This window comes from Anopheles marshallii, chromosome X (assembly GCF_943734725.1).
Source record: "Anopheles marshallii chromosome X, idAnoMarsDA_429_01, whole genome shotgun sequence".
NCBI lineage: Eukaryota > Metazoa > Arthropoda > Insecta > Diptera > Culicidae > Anopheles > Anopheles marshallii.
In genome coordinates, this window is record NC_071325.1 from 6,089,833 (window position 1) to 6,106,969 (window position 17,137).

At 47.9% G+C, this 17,137-nt stretch overlaps 1 protein-coding gene across 1 annotated transcript in view; it reads right to left on the bottom strand.

The window, feature by feature from the left end:
• Positions 1 to 17,137, bottom strand: part of LOC128712985 (serine-rich adhesin for platelets) — a 54,209-nt gene that overhangs the window by 16,594 nt on the left and 20,478 nt on the right. The window contains exons 2-3 of the mRNA XM_053807853.1: positions 2,098 to 2,289; positions 84 to 1,955 (exon numbers count right to left, since the gene is read on the bottom strand). Coding sequence (XP_053663828.1) covers positions 84 to 1,955; positions 2,098 to 2,289 — 2,064 coding nt within the window. The remainder of the gene's footprint in view (positions 1 to 83; positions 1,956 to 2,097; positions 2,290 to 17,137) is intronic.

Consider the following 17,137-nt stretch of genomic DNA (forward strand, 5'->3'; position numbering starts at 1 on the left):
AGAGCGAGAAAAAGGAAGTAAGTATAAAGGTGAAGGGTGGGAGGTGGCGTCCAAAAACAAATCTTAACCATAAAAATCCTTACATGTGCAACTGCGGCAGCCGCCAACAACATCTCTGCCGCACCATCATCCACATCGTCACTCTCCTCATCCTCATCGTCATCATCGTAGTCCGGTGCCATTGCGACGTCCCGCAGCAGCAGCGAATGGTGATGATGGTCGTCCGTGCGGAGATCGGTTGCCATCGGTAGTAGTGCGCTGCTGCTGGTGGTGCTTACCGGACGTCTCACCTCCTCTGGATCACTGCCGACCGGGCTGTGCGACAGACTTCGCCGCCGCGCCGGACTCCCGGCGACTCCACCACTAGCGCTACTGTCCGCAATCAGTGAGGCAACGGTTGTGAAGCTACTCTCGTGCTTTGCCGCCGTTACCACGCCGGGCGTACCGCTACTGCTGGGCGGGACCGGCTGTTCCGGGGCTGCGATCGAGGTAGAGGAGGAGCATGCCGCCGTCACCGGGGTTTCGTCGGGTTCGTCGCCTTCGTACTGTCGTCGCTCGTTGCACACGTCCGTATCGCCCCCGCTGCCCGACGGTGGCGAACCTATCCGCGTCGCCGTCCCACCCGACTGGTGGTGATGGGCACTTTGGTTGGGGCCCTTCTCGCCGCTCGCTGCCGGCAGGTGCGTGGACACCGCTGCAGTAATCGTGGCGTCGTCCTCGTCTACGACCCCCGCTGTGGTGGTGGTGGCACTGGCCGTTGGAGGTGTGTCCCGACCGCCTTGTTCGCCGTGTTGCGGGTGTTGCTCCTGATGTCCGTCGTCCTCGTCATCTTCGTGGTGATCGTGCAGTGGCGTGCTGGTGTCGTCACTGCTGACGGCGGATGCGGCCAGCTGCGATGGTAGAATACCGCCCGCACCGTCCCCTCCCCCATCGCCGGACGTCGGTCTTTGAATGACCGTGCTAGTGCTAAGGGTTCCGGACGACGAGGTGGCGGTGGTGGAGGTCGGTGACGTCGTTGTACCCGCCGCTAGTGCCGCCACCGACGTGAAGGAGGAGGAACTCGACGCTTTGCCACCGCTGGTACCACTGTGCAGCGCCGTGGAAGATACGGTCGCCGATGAGGATAAGGCTGTGGTGGCTGAGATAATCGCACCGACGGTGTCGCGATGCTTCCGGGTGAGTGAGAGTGGCGTAGTAGGGCAGGCGATCGACGCGACCGCCTCGGACGTGGGCGACAACTTCGGGCGGCTCGTGGTAACGCGCGCGCCCGTCGTGGAGGTGGTACCGTCCGTGCCGTCCTCTAGGAATCGGTGCTTACCAAGCGTTGTCGATAGATCCGTCACACCACCGCTGCTGCTGCTGGTGGCTGTGGTGGTGCTGGTGGTAGTAGTAGTGGTAGTACTGCTGCTGCTGCTGCTGCTACTATGCGAGCTTACTGAGGTGGCACCTGCACTGGCAAACCCGGAGGAACTCATACGTTGCTGTTGGTGGTGGTGCGGGTAGTGATGATGATGCGGGTGTTGGTGATGCTGCTGCAACTCTGCCAGCTGCTGCGACTGTTGAGGGTGGTGCTGATGGGATGGCGATACCGTGCACCGTCTCTCTCCACCATCCGGCTCACTGCCTGCGCCGGACGCTGCAGTGCTAGCGCTCACACTGCTACCGGTCGTCGTCGAGGCGCCGCCACTGGTCGTGGAGATGGTGGAGGTGGTGATGTACGAGGAGCTGCCGCTGCTCGCTAGCGTCCCCGTTGGGAACGTCGTCGAGAGGTTCGTTGGAAGGATGGCCTCCGATGCGGCCAGTGCACCGCCTCCACCACTGCTACCGTTGTTACCTCCTCCGCCGCCGCCTCCACCTCCGGCACCATGGCTGCTGTGGGGTCTGAGTCGCTCGGGTTCTAGTTTCGGCTCCGTCAGCGGACTGCTCTGATTTGTCATTTCTGTCAAACCTTTCACCTGCGAATGGGATTGCATAATAATAGTGCCGAGAGAAAGATGAAACGAGAGAGAGAGAGAGAGAAAAGAGAAAGTTAATACCGACTGCGGTTTATTGCTTCCGCTCCATGCATATCACGAGTAGCTACACAATATGACTTACCTTGAGCGATTTTGCTGTCTTTAGCAGTGCCGAAAGCTGACAGTATTCGACATTTACCTCGCCCTTGTACATGAATTCAATCAGCGTGCGCAGCTCGGCAAATCGGACGTCCTTCAGTATGACGATCGGGTGCCGGGCCGGATGGTCAAGAAACAGCGTTTGGAAGTACGAGGAGCAAGCCGAGAGTACAACCTGTTCCGCGCGCAACCATGAAAAGGAATAAAAAAAACCCCCCGACAAGGAGAAGGAGGAGAAAGATTCATTAGCATCATTTATCATCTTTTCTTTCGTTTTCCCTCCCCCCGTTCCCATGTGTTGAATTACAGCAGGCAAAAGGAACTATGTTGCAAGACAATGTGGATCTCGTAGCGGCAAAATTGGTACGTGTATGCGGTATTGCAGCGCTGCAGGCGCACCCCGCTAAGCCCGGGTGGAGAGATTTGCACCGAGGCCGAACAATGACGCACAGAAGAAAATGGACGTGTGTAACGGTTGTTGCTGCTGTCATCGGGTGCCTTTACGGGACAAATTGCCCGTCACCTGTCACAGCGTGAAGCAGGGGGAGTTGCAGGGTAGAGCAAAATCAATCCAACCAGTCGCTCAATAAGCCAACCACCAACCACGGCGGTATCCCACGTCAGGCGAAGGCGATTATCATTAATAATCTTCTGGACGTTTGTCTTTCTTCCCTTCCCTACTTTGTTTGGCAACACAAGTGGCTGCAGATGTTATCAAAAGCTTTACATCCGTGTAGGATATAAATCACGTCCAACTAATTTCGGGTGATGATTATTCAGCCGAAACGAGACGACTTTTAATTAGGATAGCTTGAGTTACTTGTTTTGTCTACTTGCTTATATTGGGGGTTGTAAGTTGTTGGAGAGCTAATCGGCGAACAACACTGAGCGGGTTTTATTGTCAACCTTTATGTGCGTTTTAAATGGAAGAACCCCCAGCAAGGTTCCAGGAAATGGTGAATGTCGAAAGTTCAACATCTTGGTAGGACCTCCAGACTCTATTAATACATCATCAGGCACGCAATTGTTGTTGCTCGAGAGGTGACAATAAACCTCCCCTCCCCCTCCGATACCACTAAAAGGGGAATGAAGAGAAAGCACGATCTTTATTTATGAAGTAATTGTGGTCGTTGTAAAAATTTGAAAATTATCATTAAAACTCGCTTGTAAATGAGTTTCGTAGCGCCGAAGGTTACACGACACGTTTACGACACGCGGTGTGAGGGCACGTAACAGCGATTGTTGCTGACGCAACACGACGATGAACTCCGACTCCTTTCCCCCACCCCCCACCCCCCCCTACGGTTCAGCGTCACAGTAGAGCTTCAGTCGCAGATGTACAACCGTTTATTTCTTGACTAATTTCATCCCTTCACCTGCACAGCGAGCGACCATTTCACACCCCCGCATTGGCGACCGAAGGGTTTCGCGGGTTAAAACGAACCAACCGCCCCTGCGCTGGGGTGAGGGGAGTTGTGTATCCCCCCTGGTTTTGCGATCATAAAACTGAAACCCAACTTTCGTTTCGGTTTTAATGGCCAGTAAATGTTTGTATCGATGCAACCCGCCACTAGTCGCGTGGAGGACAGGAATCTACAGCATCTCCAGCAAACCCCCGTGGTGGGAGGGTGGTCAGGCTTGGGGAAACGAGCAGAGTGTCTCGTAAAATTGTTAAATAATTTAATATTCACCAGAAAATGCATCACTCTCCCGCGAGACCGTAAGATTAGCCCGTCGAGGCTGTTTAACGACACAAACACGTCATGCTCGGGACACACAGAGGGAGGTGGGGGGAGTGGGGCTGACTTTTTAAAAAGGTCTCGACTTCCCCGACTTCATTATTATTGCTTCGAAAGGAGGAAAAAAAAAAAGGAAGTAAAATGCATGCATCGAGAGAACGGCAAAATCATTTAAGCACAGGCAACGAGAAAGGCGACGGAGACGAACCTTGAACGTGTGTGCATAAATATTCCAACTTGAGGGCTAATCATCATTTCGGAAGCCAGGTCAATATTGCGTGATTGCTTTGGCTTCCCCGCAGGCACCAAAACGACAACAACAACCACAAAAACGACCGGGAGAAGCTTAAGCAGCTTAGTGACGCTTACCTGTCCCAAACAATTGCAAAACCGCCGCTTTTTTTCCAGGAATTGTTGCGCGCTGCACAACGCACAACTTGCGGGCACAACAAAATTGCATTTTTCGCGCGTTTAAAACCCAAGGCACACATATTTAAATTCCCTTTCGCTACAGCAGCAACAGCGAAAACGAAAAAAAACCCCATTAATCTCGCGCGCCTCATCCCACACACACACACACTGAAACGGAGGGGGCATCCCAGTGATTTAAAGCGGCTTCCAACTTGAACGTTTTTATGCGGAAGCCCAACGTCCATCATGCACATCTCACCACCGGGATATGCGCCCGCAAAATGAATTGAATTGCTTCATTCGGTTTTATATGGGCGTTTTGTTTAGGGGAGCAAGGGATTGGTGGTGGGTGGTTTAACGATGCGCTTCGACCTTAGCGCTCACCGTTAAAAATGTAACATTTTTACGCGTGTTGTTTATTAGAGAAACGCGGATAGGATGTTTCGCTTCCCACGCTCGCCACCATCGCTGGATCCTGCGGAGGAGCGGGTTCGTCACTTTGAGTCTTTTGTTATTTTGAAGCTTATTTTTCGCGCAACAATTTAATGCATTTGGGAATTGCATTTTTCTTTCCCATGCGATCCCGCGTACAAATTACTTTTCAAGCTACCGAACCGAAATCTTATCTACGCAGACAAAATCTAGAACGAAATCGCGCTTGTGAAACAAAAGGCTGCACACAAACAGTGATTTATTTAACAAAAAATTAAAAAAAAAAAAAGATGGACGAGCAAATGTACAAATGGATATTAAATGGGTGCAACGGCAGCGGTGAAAAAAGTGTTGCATCTCGCACATTGAAACATACCGAGCGCGGAAAAAAAAAATGCATTACCCAGGAGCATCATTAGGGTGGCGCGCAGCATGACATCGCGCATATGAAAGGACAGCGCGTCGCGCGATTAAAAGGCGGCCCCCTTCATTGGCGGGCTCGCATTTCCCACAACGCCTGCCACGTTTGCAGATCGAAGGGATCCCCCCCCCCCTCCCCTGGTGCTGGAGGGTGGCGCTAGGGTGGAAAGCATAAATCAGCGCTGAGAGCTTGCAGGGACGCCAGGCCAGCAAGCCCGCGGGGATGCAACCGCACCATCACCGGTTGATGATGATAATTACGGTCCTTTTTTAACTCCATCATGGTAGATAATTTTCAATCGCAAAATCCACACCCGGCTTTCCAGTCGCACGCAGCAGGACGACACGACGCTGATGGTGAAATAAACAATCACCGTCGCGGGGTTTTACATCGTCCCCCAACAAACCGGCGCGCGCTGTGGGAATGGGGTGAAAAAATCAAAAGACTTCCACAAATGAAATTGTAGGCGACGAACCTCCTTTCAACCAACCCGCACACGCGCTCGATGGAACAAACGGGGTAAGAGGGTGCGACTACTGGAATTAATTCCAGCGGCAGCAGTAAATAACAAAAAAAAAAGTCTCAATACACATTCACAACACGGAATTCCACTCGGCAAGGCTCGAAAACCGCAAAAAGGGTTTGCATTGAAACGCTGGGGATTCTCCCGTTTGATGGCCTGCGCGCTGCTGAAAAATTGTGTACTGTAACGTTTGCCACCGTGTCGACTGGCGCGGGATTAGCATAGAACCAGCACAAAGCTTCCCAAGCAACAAACCAACAAGACAAACTGCCAGACTATCCCGCAAGCATCCCTTTTGACAGCGATGCATCGCGGATCAAATGTGGCTGACCTCTGCTGCCCGGCTTCGTTCGTTTCTAACTAACGCTGGAGGTACGATGAGGTGCAATAATAAATGTAATCACATGCAGCTTCAGCCGCCGCAACATAGTGGAGGAAAAACGCTCATCGACAACTCAAGCGATTCGCGCAAAAGCAGCTTGCATTGTGTGGAGAGAAATTGCAACGCGATCAGGTGCATCCATGACTGATCAACGACAGACAACAACAAAAAACGCAACTTCTTCTCCTTGTTCGTTCCCAATGATTCTTTTTTTTTGTGATTCATTCCCACATCACATCCATTAAACCGATGGCCAATGTCTGGCTTAACATCCTGTGGCAAGTGTACGAACGTAGCTTTTTTTTTTTATTTCAGCCTCGCGTAACGTTGTGTTGCCCCCGCCCGGTGGCGATTATCTTTTGTATGCCTCTTGCTGCTGATATTTCAGCTCCAACCCCGCGCCTCCAGTAAACACGCGTATCGGGTGGTCGCGGAGTGGAAAGTGCATTAAAAAAAACACACACACACAAAACAAAACACTAAAGCGCGCCAAAATTAAGCGTTCAGCTGAAGAGAATTGAAAAGCAGCTCACTTAAAAAGATTCATTCATACCTTCGTTGCAACAAGGTCACACGGGGGGTGACGAAAATACGCATGTGGGGCCGCGGGTAATATTAAATCGAATGAAGCCACACTATACCAAACACCACCGCAAGAAGACCGGTAGCGCATCAAATTCATTCACTCAATTTCTTAATCTCTTTTGCTTGATTGTGCTTTTCTTGCCAAACCGTGCACACCATCCCCGCACCATTGTAAAGAAACTCGTCGCTTTCCCACGTCAATCTTTCGATACTACACCTTCCACCCACCCACCACCTCTTGCGCCTTATCCATCCCGATCTTATCCTACATACAACGTTGCATCCAGCGCCATGCAACAGGACACCCAAAACACAAGCGATGGGATTTTGTAGCAAACAAAAAAAAAGGTTCGTCGCTTGCGTCGGCTTTGCAGTCTTTTGTTAAATGTTGCAAATCAACGAAAGACAGTTTAGTGGCCACCGCCAGGGGTTTTTTTTGTAACATTTTTAACATAATTTTCTTGTTGTTTCTTTGTGGATTAGATACAATTTAAATATGATACAACTGTAAAGGAGATAAATGTGTATTTCCATTTGCTTATGACCAAAAGTTATTTTTTAATGAAAATAAAAAATGAAAATTTACCAAAAAAAAAAGCACCAACCGTAGAAGCATTCAACGAAAGGGACAATGTGAAATTAAATTCCGGGAGTGACTTGCACGCGGTAGCCAGTGATGTATTTAACTTCAAACGCCGCTAACCGCATTACGACATTACTCAACTGACGGGCTACAAACAACCATCCAACCACACACTCGGTCAGACAAAATAAAAAAAATAAAAACCCCAAGCCCCCCCCCCCCCCCTATAAATCCGGTCCATTAATTTAGTTGTCCTGTTTTTAGGCAGGATATCGTGCCCCTCCAAAAAAAAAGTTAATTGGAGCTGTGGGAAGCATTAAAATAAAGAGCGAATGAGAGAGAGAGAGAGAGAAAACAGCACCTTAATGGCAAAGTGAGTGAAATCGATTTTTCTTATTTCTTGGGCGCGAGAGAAAGAAGGCAAAATGTATTGCAAAATAATGCAAAGAAAAAACTTCCTCCCCGAGCCACAGAAAGAATGAGCAAAATCAGATGATTCATCAATCCACCGCGTGCGATAATGTAATACGTGCGAGCGGTCTCTCACGCGTGCATCCGCGCAATCCGTTGCTGGAACGGATTGATGAATGACGAATTACCATCATCACTACCGGGAAGGAAGAGAGAGAGAGAGAGAGAACGAGGCGTAGTAATGAAAGGACTCGCAAACGGAAATCCACCGTCTTAACACAGGCCCGTCCCGGGCCGCGAAACGAACGGACGCTCGCCGAAGCAACGGCATGGGAACGCACGAACGGCTAAAGGCGAACGAATTGACAACAACGATCGATGCGCCAACAAGGCAAACGGAACAAAAGTGGTTGGCAAAGCAACAAAAAAAATAAAAAGGAAAAGAAAAATGAAAACACTTGTAAAACCGCACCAGATTCACCGACAGTGGAAAGCTTCCTTCCCGATTACGGAATGAAGGGGGGGTGTGGCAACGGGCAGGTTCGGTGGAAGGTGGAAAGAAGCAAGAGGAAGAAGAGGTGTTGCAGTTAATGTACACCAAATTGATAATAAATGTCTATAATTATTCCATTTCTTTCCGTCACCGGTTACGGGAGACGATGTCCCCCACCCCCCCAGAGGCGCACACACCATTATCATCGTCATCGTCGTCAGCAGCATGCGCGGCGCGGCAAAACGCAACACCTGTGCGCGAGAGGCAGGATACGCGCGTTGTTTTGCGATTGCAAGCCTTTGATTCCACACGGTGTGCCTGCGTCTCGAGAGGCGAGAGCGAGAGAGAGCGAGGGCAAAAGAGAGCGGGAGGAAAACCGTTCGAACAAAAAGGAAATGCAACGAACCTGGCAGGGCTCATTGTAACGGAGGAGCAATGCAATGCGACGAAGCAGATACAAAGCAAGCGAATGATCGCGAGGGAAGTACGGAACATGGGCTAAAAGGCTGGGCACACACGGGACGTCCACGTCCTGCCCACGTCCACATCGAACTTCGTGCAAATCCGAACATAAACGCCTATCCTTTACCGTACGCACGAGCGAGACACAATAGTCGCACGATCAGCCCGTATGCTCCGTACGCGTCTTTCTAATAGAAGCATATGTAAAATTCAGAGAGGATCTATTATCTTACCCCCTAGTTCCTTTCATAAACATTTTCTTTGAGTTTTGAGAGCCAGATATGATGTTCATTTTGCCTAGTCTAAAATTTGTTCATGTAATTATATTTTTCATGTAGGTTTAAGATAAACCATTGCAAATAAAGAGTTAATAAAAAAAATAATATTGTTCCAAAATATCGGGAACCGCTTCGCAATATGTTGTGGTGTTTAAACATTTCATCACAAAAAAATCCAATGCTTTTCTTCCTAGTTCTCACAACGGTTCGATCACAACCCATCTTTTTGCAATCCATCCTTTTTACTCTACAACAGCAAGGCTGCGTAAGCGGGTAAGAACAAGTCCACTGATCTGCTCTCGAGAGAATTATTTCCGAATCCTCTTTCACTTCGTGCTTTGTGGACGTCTTGTGGACGCGTCCACGGCAGGACCCAATTTTTTTGAATTTTTGTATGACTTCGTGGATTTTGGACGTCCAGTGGACGTACGTGTGTGCCCAGCCAAAAAGCATGGGCACCTTCGGTCCCAGGTGACAAATCGGATTCCCCCGAGTTTGCTGCACAAATCAGGGTGGAAAAGGTGGTTGGAGGAGAAAGGAAAGAGAAAGGGGGGGGGGGGGGAAGGGAGGCGATTCGAAGGAATAAGGGAGCAGGGGGTTGGTTGGTTGGGCCAGTGTTTAATGAAATGGTAATTTGTATAACAAAGTTGTTATTAACATAAATTGAGCGGGTTCGTCGCTTGGCGTCGTATTTATCTTTTCTCGCGCACATTTTGCTTCTACCCCTCCTCGTTGTGTTATAATTTTTTTTTTTTTGGTAAGGTGCGAAACAGATGTCTTTAGGGTGCATCAACAAAAAAAAAACCAACAACCAACGCGGTAGTTGTTGTTTGATCATGGGGTGTGTGTGTTGATGTCCCTTTCGCCGAAATCTTTTGTTAATCGCATCAAACAGCGATCGTCGTAATCGGTTTTGTGTATGTTTCTCGCTGTCGTACGGGAGGAAAATTGGAAATGATTTTACCGCCCTGGCTGGCTGGAGATGATCTGGGTACGGTTGATCGGTGTTACAATGCACCGGAATCACGGTTGCGCGCTACAAGCGACGAACCCTACACCCCTTTAGTAAATTCTTAATTTTATACTAGTTCTCTTGTGTTGTATCTCCTATAACAAAGGAAACAGGATTGTAAATCGATGTTTGAGTGCTGTTTTTTTATGATTGTCCATAAAACTATAAAACGTTTTCATTTCCCTTGTTTTACTGCGCTTCGCCTCAATCGCTGGAAAACGGGTTGTTTGCGTACCGGGAGGGGTAAAACGATACGCCTCGGCCAAGTGCGTGTGATTTGTGGCCGTCGCGCACCGAAACCAGTGGTGTTGTATGCTTATCTATATTAGTTTTAATTAATAAAAAAAAAGTGCTCATTAAACAACAGTTACTTCCCCATTTTTGCCCCCTGTTTTGGGGGGGCGGTTAATGGCACCGCACGCTGGAACGGTGCCAGGGTGGCAGTAAAAACAGAACCTTCCCTCCCCCCCCCACACACACACCTCATAAACCGGGCGTGGGATTTTATTTAATCTTTAATTAAATTGCTGCAAGATTTTACGCCCGTCCGCGGGTGAAGCGGGCGCGACACATTGGAGCCGGAGATCTGCACAGGTGCTGCATCTTAACGGTATTACCTTCGCCGGTATCGGGCGCATTTGCCTTCCGCGTCCCGGATAATTACGCTCGAAACCGAATCCGATGGTAGCATTATCGATACTTCAACGATTCGATTAAGAGCGAAACCCGCTCAACCCCCAGAGCGCGGCACTGCCGGTGTGCGAGGGGGAGAGAATTAATCCCCGGCTTAACGAGAAACGCGATCTCTTCCCCCTACCTGCCACCCACCCCAGGGGGTGGTTTCACCCGCTACCGCTCCTTTCCACTCGCCGTGGGGGGAACACGATCGGGCCCGACCGGTGCCGACCCGGGGAGCGCTCGACTGCTTAACGATATATAGTTATAAGCCTGCTGCGTGCTGCAGCACCCAGGCGCACAGCTGCATGCGGCGAATAATGTCGTATCGTAAACTCTGGTGACACATTAAAGAATCGCGCTGCAAGATTTCGCGAGTGTGTGCGCCTTCAACCGCACCGTTCCCCCTCCCCGGGCAGGGCTGCGGCGCGCCGGCTAATTTATGTAGCCACTTTAGCACGGCCATTTAGCAAACTATCAGCTTATCATTATTGTCACAACACAGAGGCTTCGACCGGCTCCAGGCTCTGGAGAGGAAGACACCAAAGAGGTGTATGTGTGTTCATCGTGTTACGGTGGATAATAATAATTATCACCGCAGTTATATTTTGCACCCTTGATCGTCAGGGCACAGAGCAAACAAAAAATAATAATAGGCGAACGATGGTTCCGATGAGGTCGGGTCGGAAGAACCCATCGCAATAACTATCAGTGTAATGCGTTGTCAATAATAATAAGGTGCGAAATAATTTATCCCATGCATAATTCACACGGGAAGGATAGTTTTACTTATTGTTTTACGCATCATTAAAGTTTTAAAGTGGCGCTATTATTGGTGACTAGCAGTGTTAGCTGTGTTGGCATAAATCTGCACATCTCTTGGAATTGATTTTGTTGAAAAAGAATTAATAATTAACTTTAAAAATATAACATCTCTATAAAATTTTGACATACAAATCAAAAAGTCATTTATATAAGAAAATTTACGAGTTTCTGCTGAGACGTCATACATTTCGGTAGCCTGAGTAGCAATGAATATTGGCATGATTCTGAGATGTCATGAAATTCTCGCAACTCTAACACATCATAAATGTCTCACAACTCTGATGTAGCATATGTTTTTCAGAGCTTTGAGATTTCATAGATTCTCTCAGTTCTCTGTGAAACCGTACATTTCGAAGAACTTTGAGATATCAGGAACACTTCACAACTCTGAAGCATCATAAATTAGTCAGATCTTTGAGGTATCGTAATTTACTATGAGATACTATATTTTTCATGGTTATGAAAAATTTAGAAGTCCTCAGGATTCTGAGAAGTCTTCAGAATTCTTAAATGTGTTCAGGATTCTAAGAAGTCTTCAGAATTCTTAGATGTGCTCAGGATTCTGAGAAATCATCAGGAATTTGAGATAGCCTCGGAATTTTTAAATGTCGTCGGGATTCTGAGAAGTTCTCAGGATTATGATGTGTCCTCAGGATTCTGATATGTCCTCAGGATTCTGATATGTCCTCGGGATTCTGATATGTCCTTGGAATTCTAAGAGATCCTCAGGGTTCAGAGAAGTCCTCAGGATTCTGAGATGTCCTCAGGATTCTGATGTGTCCTCAGGATTCTGATATGTCCTCGGGATTCTGATATGTCCTTGTGATTCTGATATGTCCTCCGAACTTAGGTATGTCCTTGGGATTCTGAGAAGTCCTCAGGATTCTGAGATGTCTCAAGGATACTAAGATATCGGAAATTTATCAAGATTCTTACAGATGATTTATACACTTTTGTAATAACTCTATAAATCGAAGGATATGATTCAAATGATTAATTAAACCTCAAAGATTCATGGATCGCTTGAGAATCGTCTGATTGTTAACTTTTGTTCCTCTAGCGAACATTCTACGTTGACGATCTTGGACGGGCGCATAAAGACATCTTGCTACAGTCACGTACATGCACACCGGAATGCCATCGGCCACCAACATTTCGAATTCTGGTAGATGTTTTGCACTCTCCTGGAACCTGGCGAATGTTTCCCACGCATGTTTTACCTGCCAGGGAAGCGAAACGTCAATCACAATACGGTGCCGCGAGGGGAAGGGGGAATAAAAATGGAATATTGTGCGTGTGCGTTTTCTTTGTAGCTCCCTCCTGTACCATGTTACTTCCAATCCCAAGTTCGCTGTGTGTTTGTCGTTTTCATATCGAGCCGAAGACGGTGCATTCGCACCGTTAGCCAGCGTACTAGTAGACATTACCATACATGGCGCACAAAAGTTACCCTCCACCCAGCGGTTGCATCCTCCCTTTGAACGTTTCAACAACCCTTCCTCCCACCGGAGATGCCAAATGGTCATCATGATCTATCGGAACGTTACGAAAAGCAGCGGGCAAACGCAACGTACCGTTTGTTGTGTCGTCGTCGTGCAAGACGGAAATGCGAATGCAAATGTGCGCATTAGGTAACCTTGGTGCCGCGTCTCGCGCAACGGAGGCTTCGTGAGCTAGTAGGAAGCCACAAATAAATAATAACGACGAAATGCTTGGCTGAGAGCGAGGAACGGTCGAACGGAGGAACATTCGATTCAGGTCGGCTGGAGAATGATTGGCCGACGTGGAAAACAGACATCAAAAAGAACCTGCGGAGTGGAATGGAAAAAAAAAGATGCTGTTGGGAGGAAAACGAAGGCAGTGTATTCAAATTTAGCCGATCGTTTGACGCAATGGAAATAGGCACGCGCAGTAAAAGGCGTCTCCTCCAGTGTTTCGTCGAACCTCATCCGCGCCTGTCCGCTGGCGCGTCCAACACTCACCCTTTGTCTTGTCCTTATACGGTGTTCCGGGTGACACTTTATCTTGGACTTGGGCCCTTTTCCTCCCCTGGCTGTCGCTTCCACCCTCTATAGCTCTCCCCGTCTCTCGGCATCCCTTCAATTGCGCCGTAACGAAGCTGTCATCCTTGCTGTCAAACACTGGTGTGTGTCCTCAGTCCGGACCCTTTCCACCCAACCGTTCAACGATTAGGAATGGTTTCGGATTGACAGAAAGGAGAATGCATCCGCAGCATAGAACCCCGCACACGCAGCGGAACCCCTCTCGACCACAACTGGCTCCCTACCGTCCTCGGCTAGCAGTGGAAGATTGCACAAGCATCGTTACGGCTTGACACTTTTCTTTTGGTGTGGAAAAACACTTCCCTCTACCACACTATATTCCTCTTCAACCTCCCCCTACAATACGCTTCCCTTCTGCTGTGTGTGTTTATATATATATATATATATATATTTATATACAAATTTTTCTCCCGCACGACACGAATGGCGCGATACCAATTTCCAATTGCGCCACACTTTTTGCAGTCACACAAACACACACCCACATCGCACATAAACACAGGCCGATTAAAGTACGCGCACCCAGGGTTCGCACGAATTCACACGCCAATCAATGTGTCTCCACGGATGCTTTGCCGAAACGAAAGACTTGCGCGAGCGACACACTGAAACCTAAGTGACGAACCTTTTAAAACCTCTTTATTTTTTAATTTTGGTGTTCGTTTCCGGGTGTAAAATTTTCTTAAACAAAAAAAATAATAATAATAAAAGGGGAGAAATCCACACTCCTCAAATCATTCGAAAAATTCCTCAAGTCGTTCGAAAAACAAGTTAAAAAAAACAATAAAAAAAGGATATTTACAGGTGGTTGTATCCATGCAAGTTATGAACCTTTTATCGCAAGACCGGCGCGCGTGCAATGGAATTTTAGTGCATTTATATTACCCATCATCCCCCCAAACACCACACACCCGGCGCAGTACATCTCGCAACAAAAAAATGCCTTTGCCAGTGAGCTTTAAAACGGTGAACATTAATCTTTTGGGGCCGCATTTGTTGTTTTTTTTCCCCCTGCTGCCCTTAATTATCTTTTTCTTGAGGAACCGCGGCAACCGACACTGTCTAAACAGCTTCGTCCTCTAACGAAAAAAAAAAGAAATGCACACAAAAGTAGCTGCTTTACTCGTAAGGAGTAAAAAAAAAGGGGGTACTGTGTGTTGTCGTTTTTAGCTTCGTGCTATCGCCACTGCTGCTGTCCCATTAGTGGCTCATCATTATCATCGACGTGTTATAACTTCCCTTCCCTACCCACCCACCGAGCAGCAGAGGCTCTTCATTTTCTTCGTAAATGATGATGAACGCGTATTTTCTTTGGTTTAACGCAGACGTTAGTTTGGTTTGGTTGTCTACTTCTTATCAATCGAACCACAAGGGTGAGAGGGGAAACGATAAAGAACAAATATTTAAATGATTTTCTTTTGTAATTTCCACTAAGCGTACAAATTATTCATAAATAAAATAAACAACATTATTATGGTAAGGCCGTATTGTCGATATCAGTAAGGAGAATATTAAATATATGCATAATTCAACTGAACAGATTAATAAAAATCCATCAAAAAATGAACTTTTCCAAAAGGGATTTGTTTAGGGGTATTTTTAATATCAACATTCAGAAGTTATAAGGCGGGTGTGTGGGACCTTCTTAAAGCAAAAAGTGTGCTGGTACGTTGGTAAAGACACAAGGCACTGTTGTAGGGGCGGGAGGGGAAGCCTAAAGCAATGGAAAGGAACACCCCGGAACAGTGCGAAAGGTTTCTCTCGTTTGGTTTGCGCGCAATGGCAACAAAAAAGATGGGCCTCCTCCGTGAGAAAGGCCAACGCGTTCAACCGTAAAACGCCGCCACACGGTACGCGATTGAATCCTGCAAAGCTATTCCTTCCCTCACCCCTAACACGTACACCCCGTGCGGGAGGCAGGGTTCGTGGTCGCCAACTCCGCACCTTCTCCCATCCAGCACAAGGAACACACTCAGGCAATCAAAAAACAAGGGTGATGTGGGTGGGTAGTAGCAGGGGATGGGGGAGAATTCCACGGCACGAACATTGTGCAAAGTGCCTGCGGCACACATAGCACAAAACACGGATACAACATGCACCGAATTGAAAATAGACAAGATCATCGACAAGTCCAAAGCCGCAAGTGCAAGGCGAAGGAGCAGGGATTGGGCCGGTGCCGCGGTAGAAACACCAGTTACACCGTTGAATGGAAGGGAAGGGGGGAGACGCGTGTGGCGCAAAGAATACAATCGATTTCAATGGTTGCTGCCGTCGCACGATCAGCGCGTGTGCATACAACCTCCCGCTCCACCACCATCAAAGCGCTCAATCTCCCAACACTACCAACATTTTCTTTGTCTTAGGCTCAAATGCGTTAAAAGTTAAATGTAGCAGCACCCACAAGCCTGACAAGCAGAACACCACAAAAAAAGCGCCTTTAACCCTTCTTCTTCCTCCCCGATATTGCTCCCCCATTTTAACAACCCACCCTACCACACACACACTTCCGTAGGCGCCTTTTTTAGACGATTGTTTCCTTTTCTTCATGTCTTGTCCAAAACCTACAACCCGTGTGTGCGTTACTGAGCGAGTGAACTAAAACGCAATGCAGTAGTGGGTCCAAAAGTTCGCCCGAAAAAAAAGGGAAAACACTTCTGGGTGCATTTTTTTTTTTTTTGGTATTGTGTGGATTATAAGATGGAAATTAAATGCACGGAAGTAAAGGGGTGAAAAAGAGGGAAAACGAAAAAAAATATTTCGAGTCCGACTAACCTTTTTAGCGGGAAAGGGGAAGAGGTAGGAGAGGAGAAGTAATGATAGAAAGGACGTAAAGGGTTAATAAGAAGAGAAAAATAGGGAAAAAAAAGCGAAAGTACTAGCATCTATTGCCGTTCCCCGAAAACCGCCTGAATGTATGCAATCGTAGGCATTTGTATATTTTTTACGCTACACTCTGCAACAAAAATAGAACTAGAACCGAAATGGTGAATAAACGCACACAAAACATGCAGACAAACGCCCAGGGGGGGGAGGTGAGCAATCCCCGCTGTCTGTTTGCCCCCCCCCCCCTCCCCTTTAACCCTTGCTTTTCTCATTATTTTACCCCTTTTTGCGAAGCTTTTTTTTCTGTCTCCTCATCAGCCAAACCAATTTCAAATGGGCAGGCTCGGCCGTGCCTTCCTATTGCACATAGAAACGGAGGCCTAACAAAAAAAAACACTCCTTACACATACAGAGGCACACACACGTACCCACATGAATGCGCGTCGGCGCAACCGCAACAGTATAATTAGGAGCCTTTGCCGAAGCAAAAAAAAACTGCAAACAGCAGCACGAAGGAGGGGAAGCGGGAGGGGTGAGAAGATTGGGGGGTAGTCAGATGCATGGTGTGTTGCAGCAACATAAAAGGGTACGCAAGGAACCGTACGTGACAACAGAGGTTGGGGAGGGTGAGCCCGAGGTGGGTAAAAGAAGTGGCCAGGGGGGTTTGCTGGGAGGGATGTTGAGTTTTGAAAGCAGCAAATATATATGAAAAAAAAAACGAAACAAATCTTAACACACGGAAATGTCTAAAAGAAATAGCTGGTCGCATAGAAGGGGAAAGGGAAGTAAAAAAGAAAAATCACAGTCCACCCCCCACCCCCTCCAATACACAACGTGACGATGCAACGCAATGCTGGGCCGTTAAAGTGCGAACAAGAGACGCAATGCAACGGTGTACCGAAATG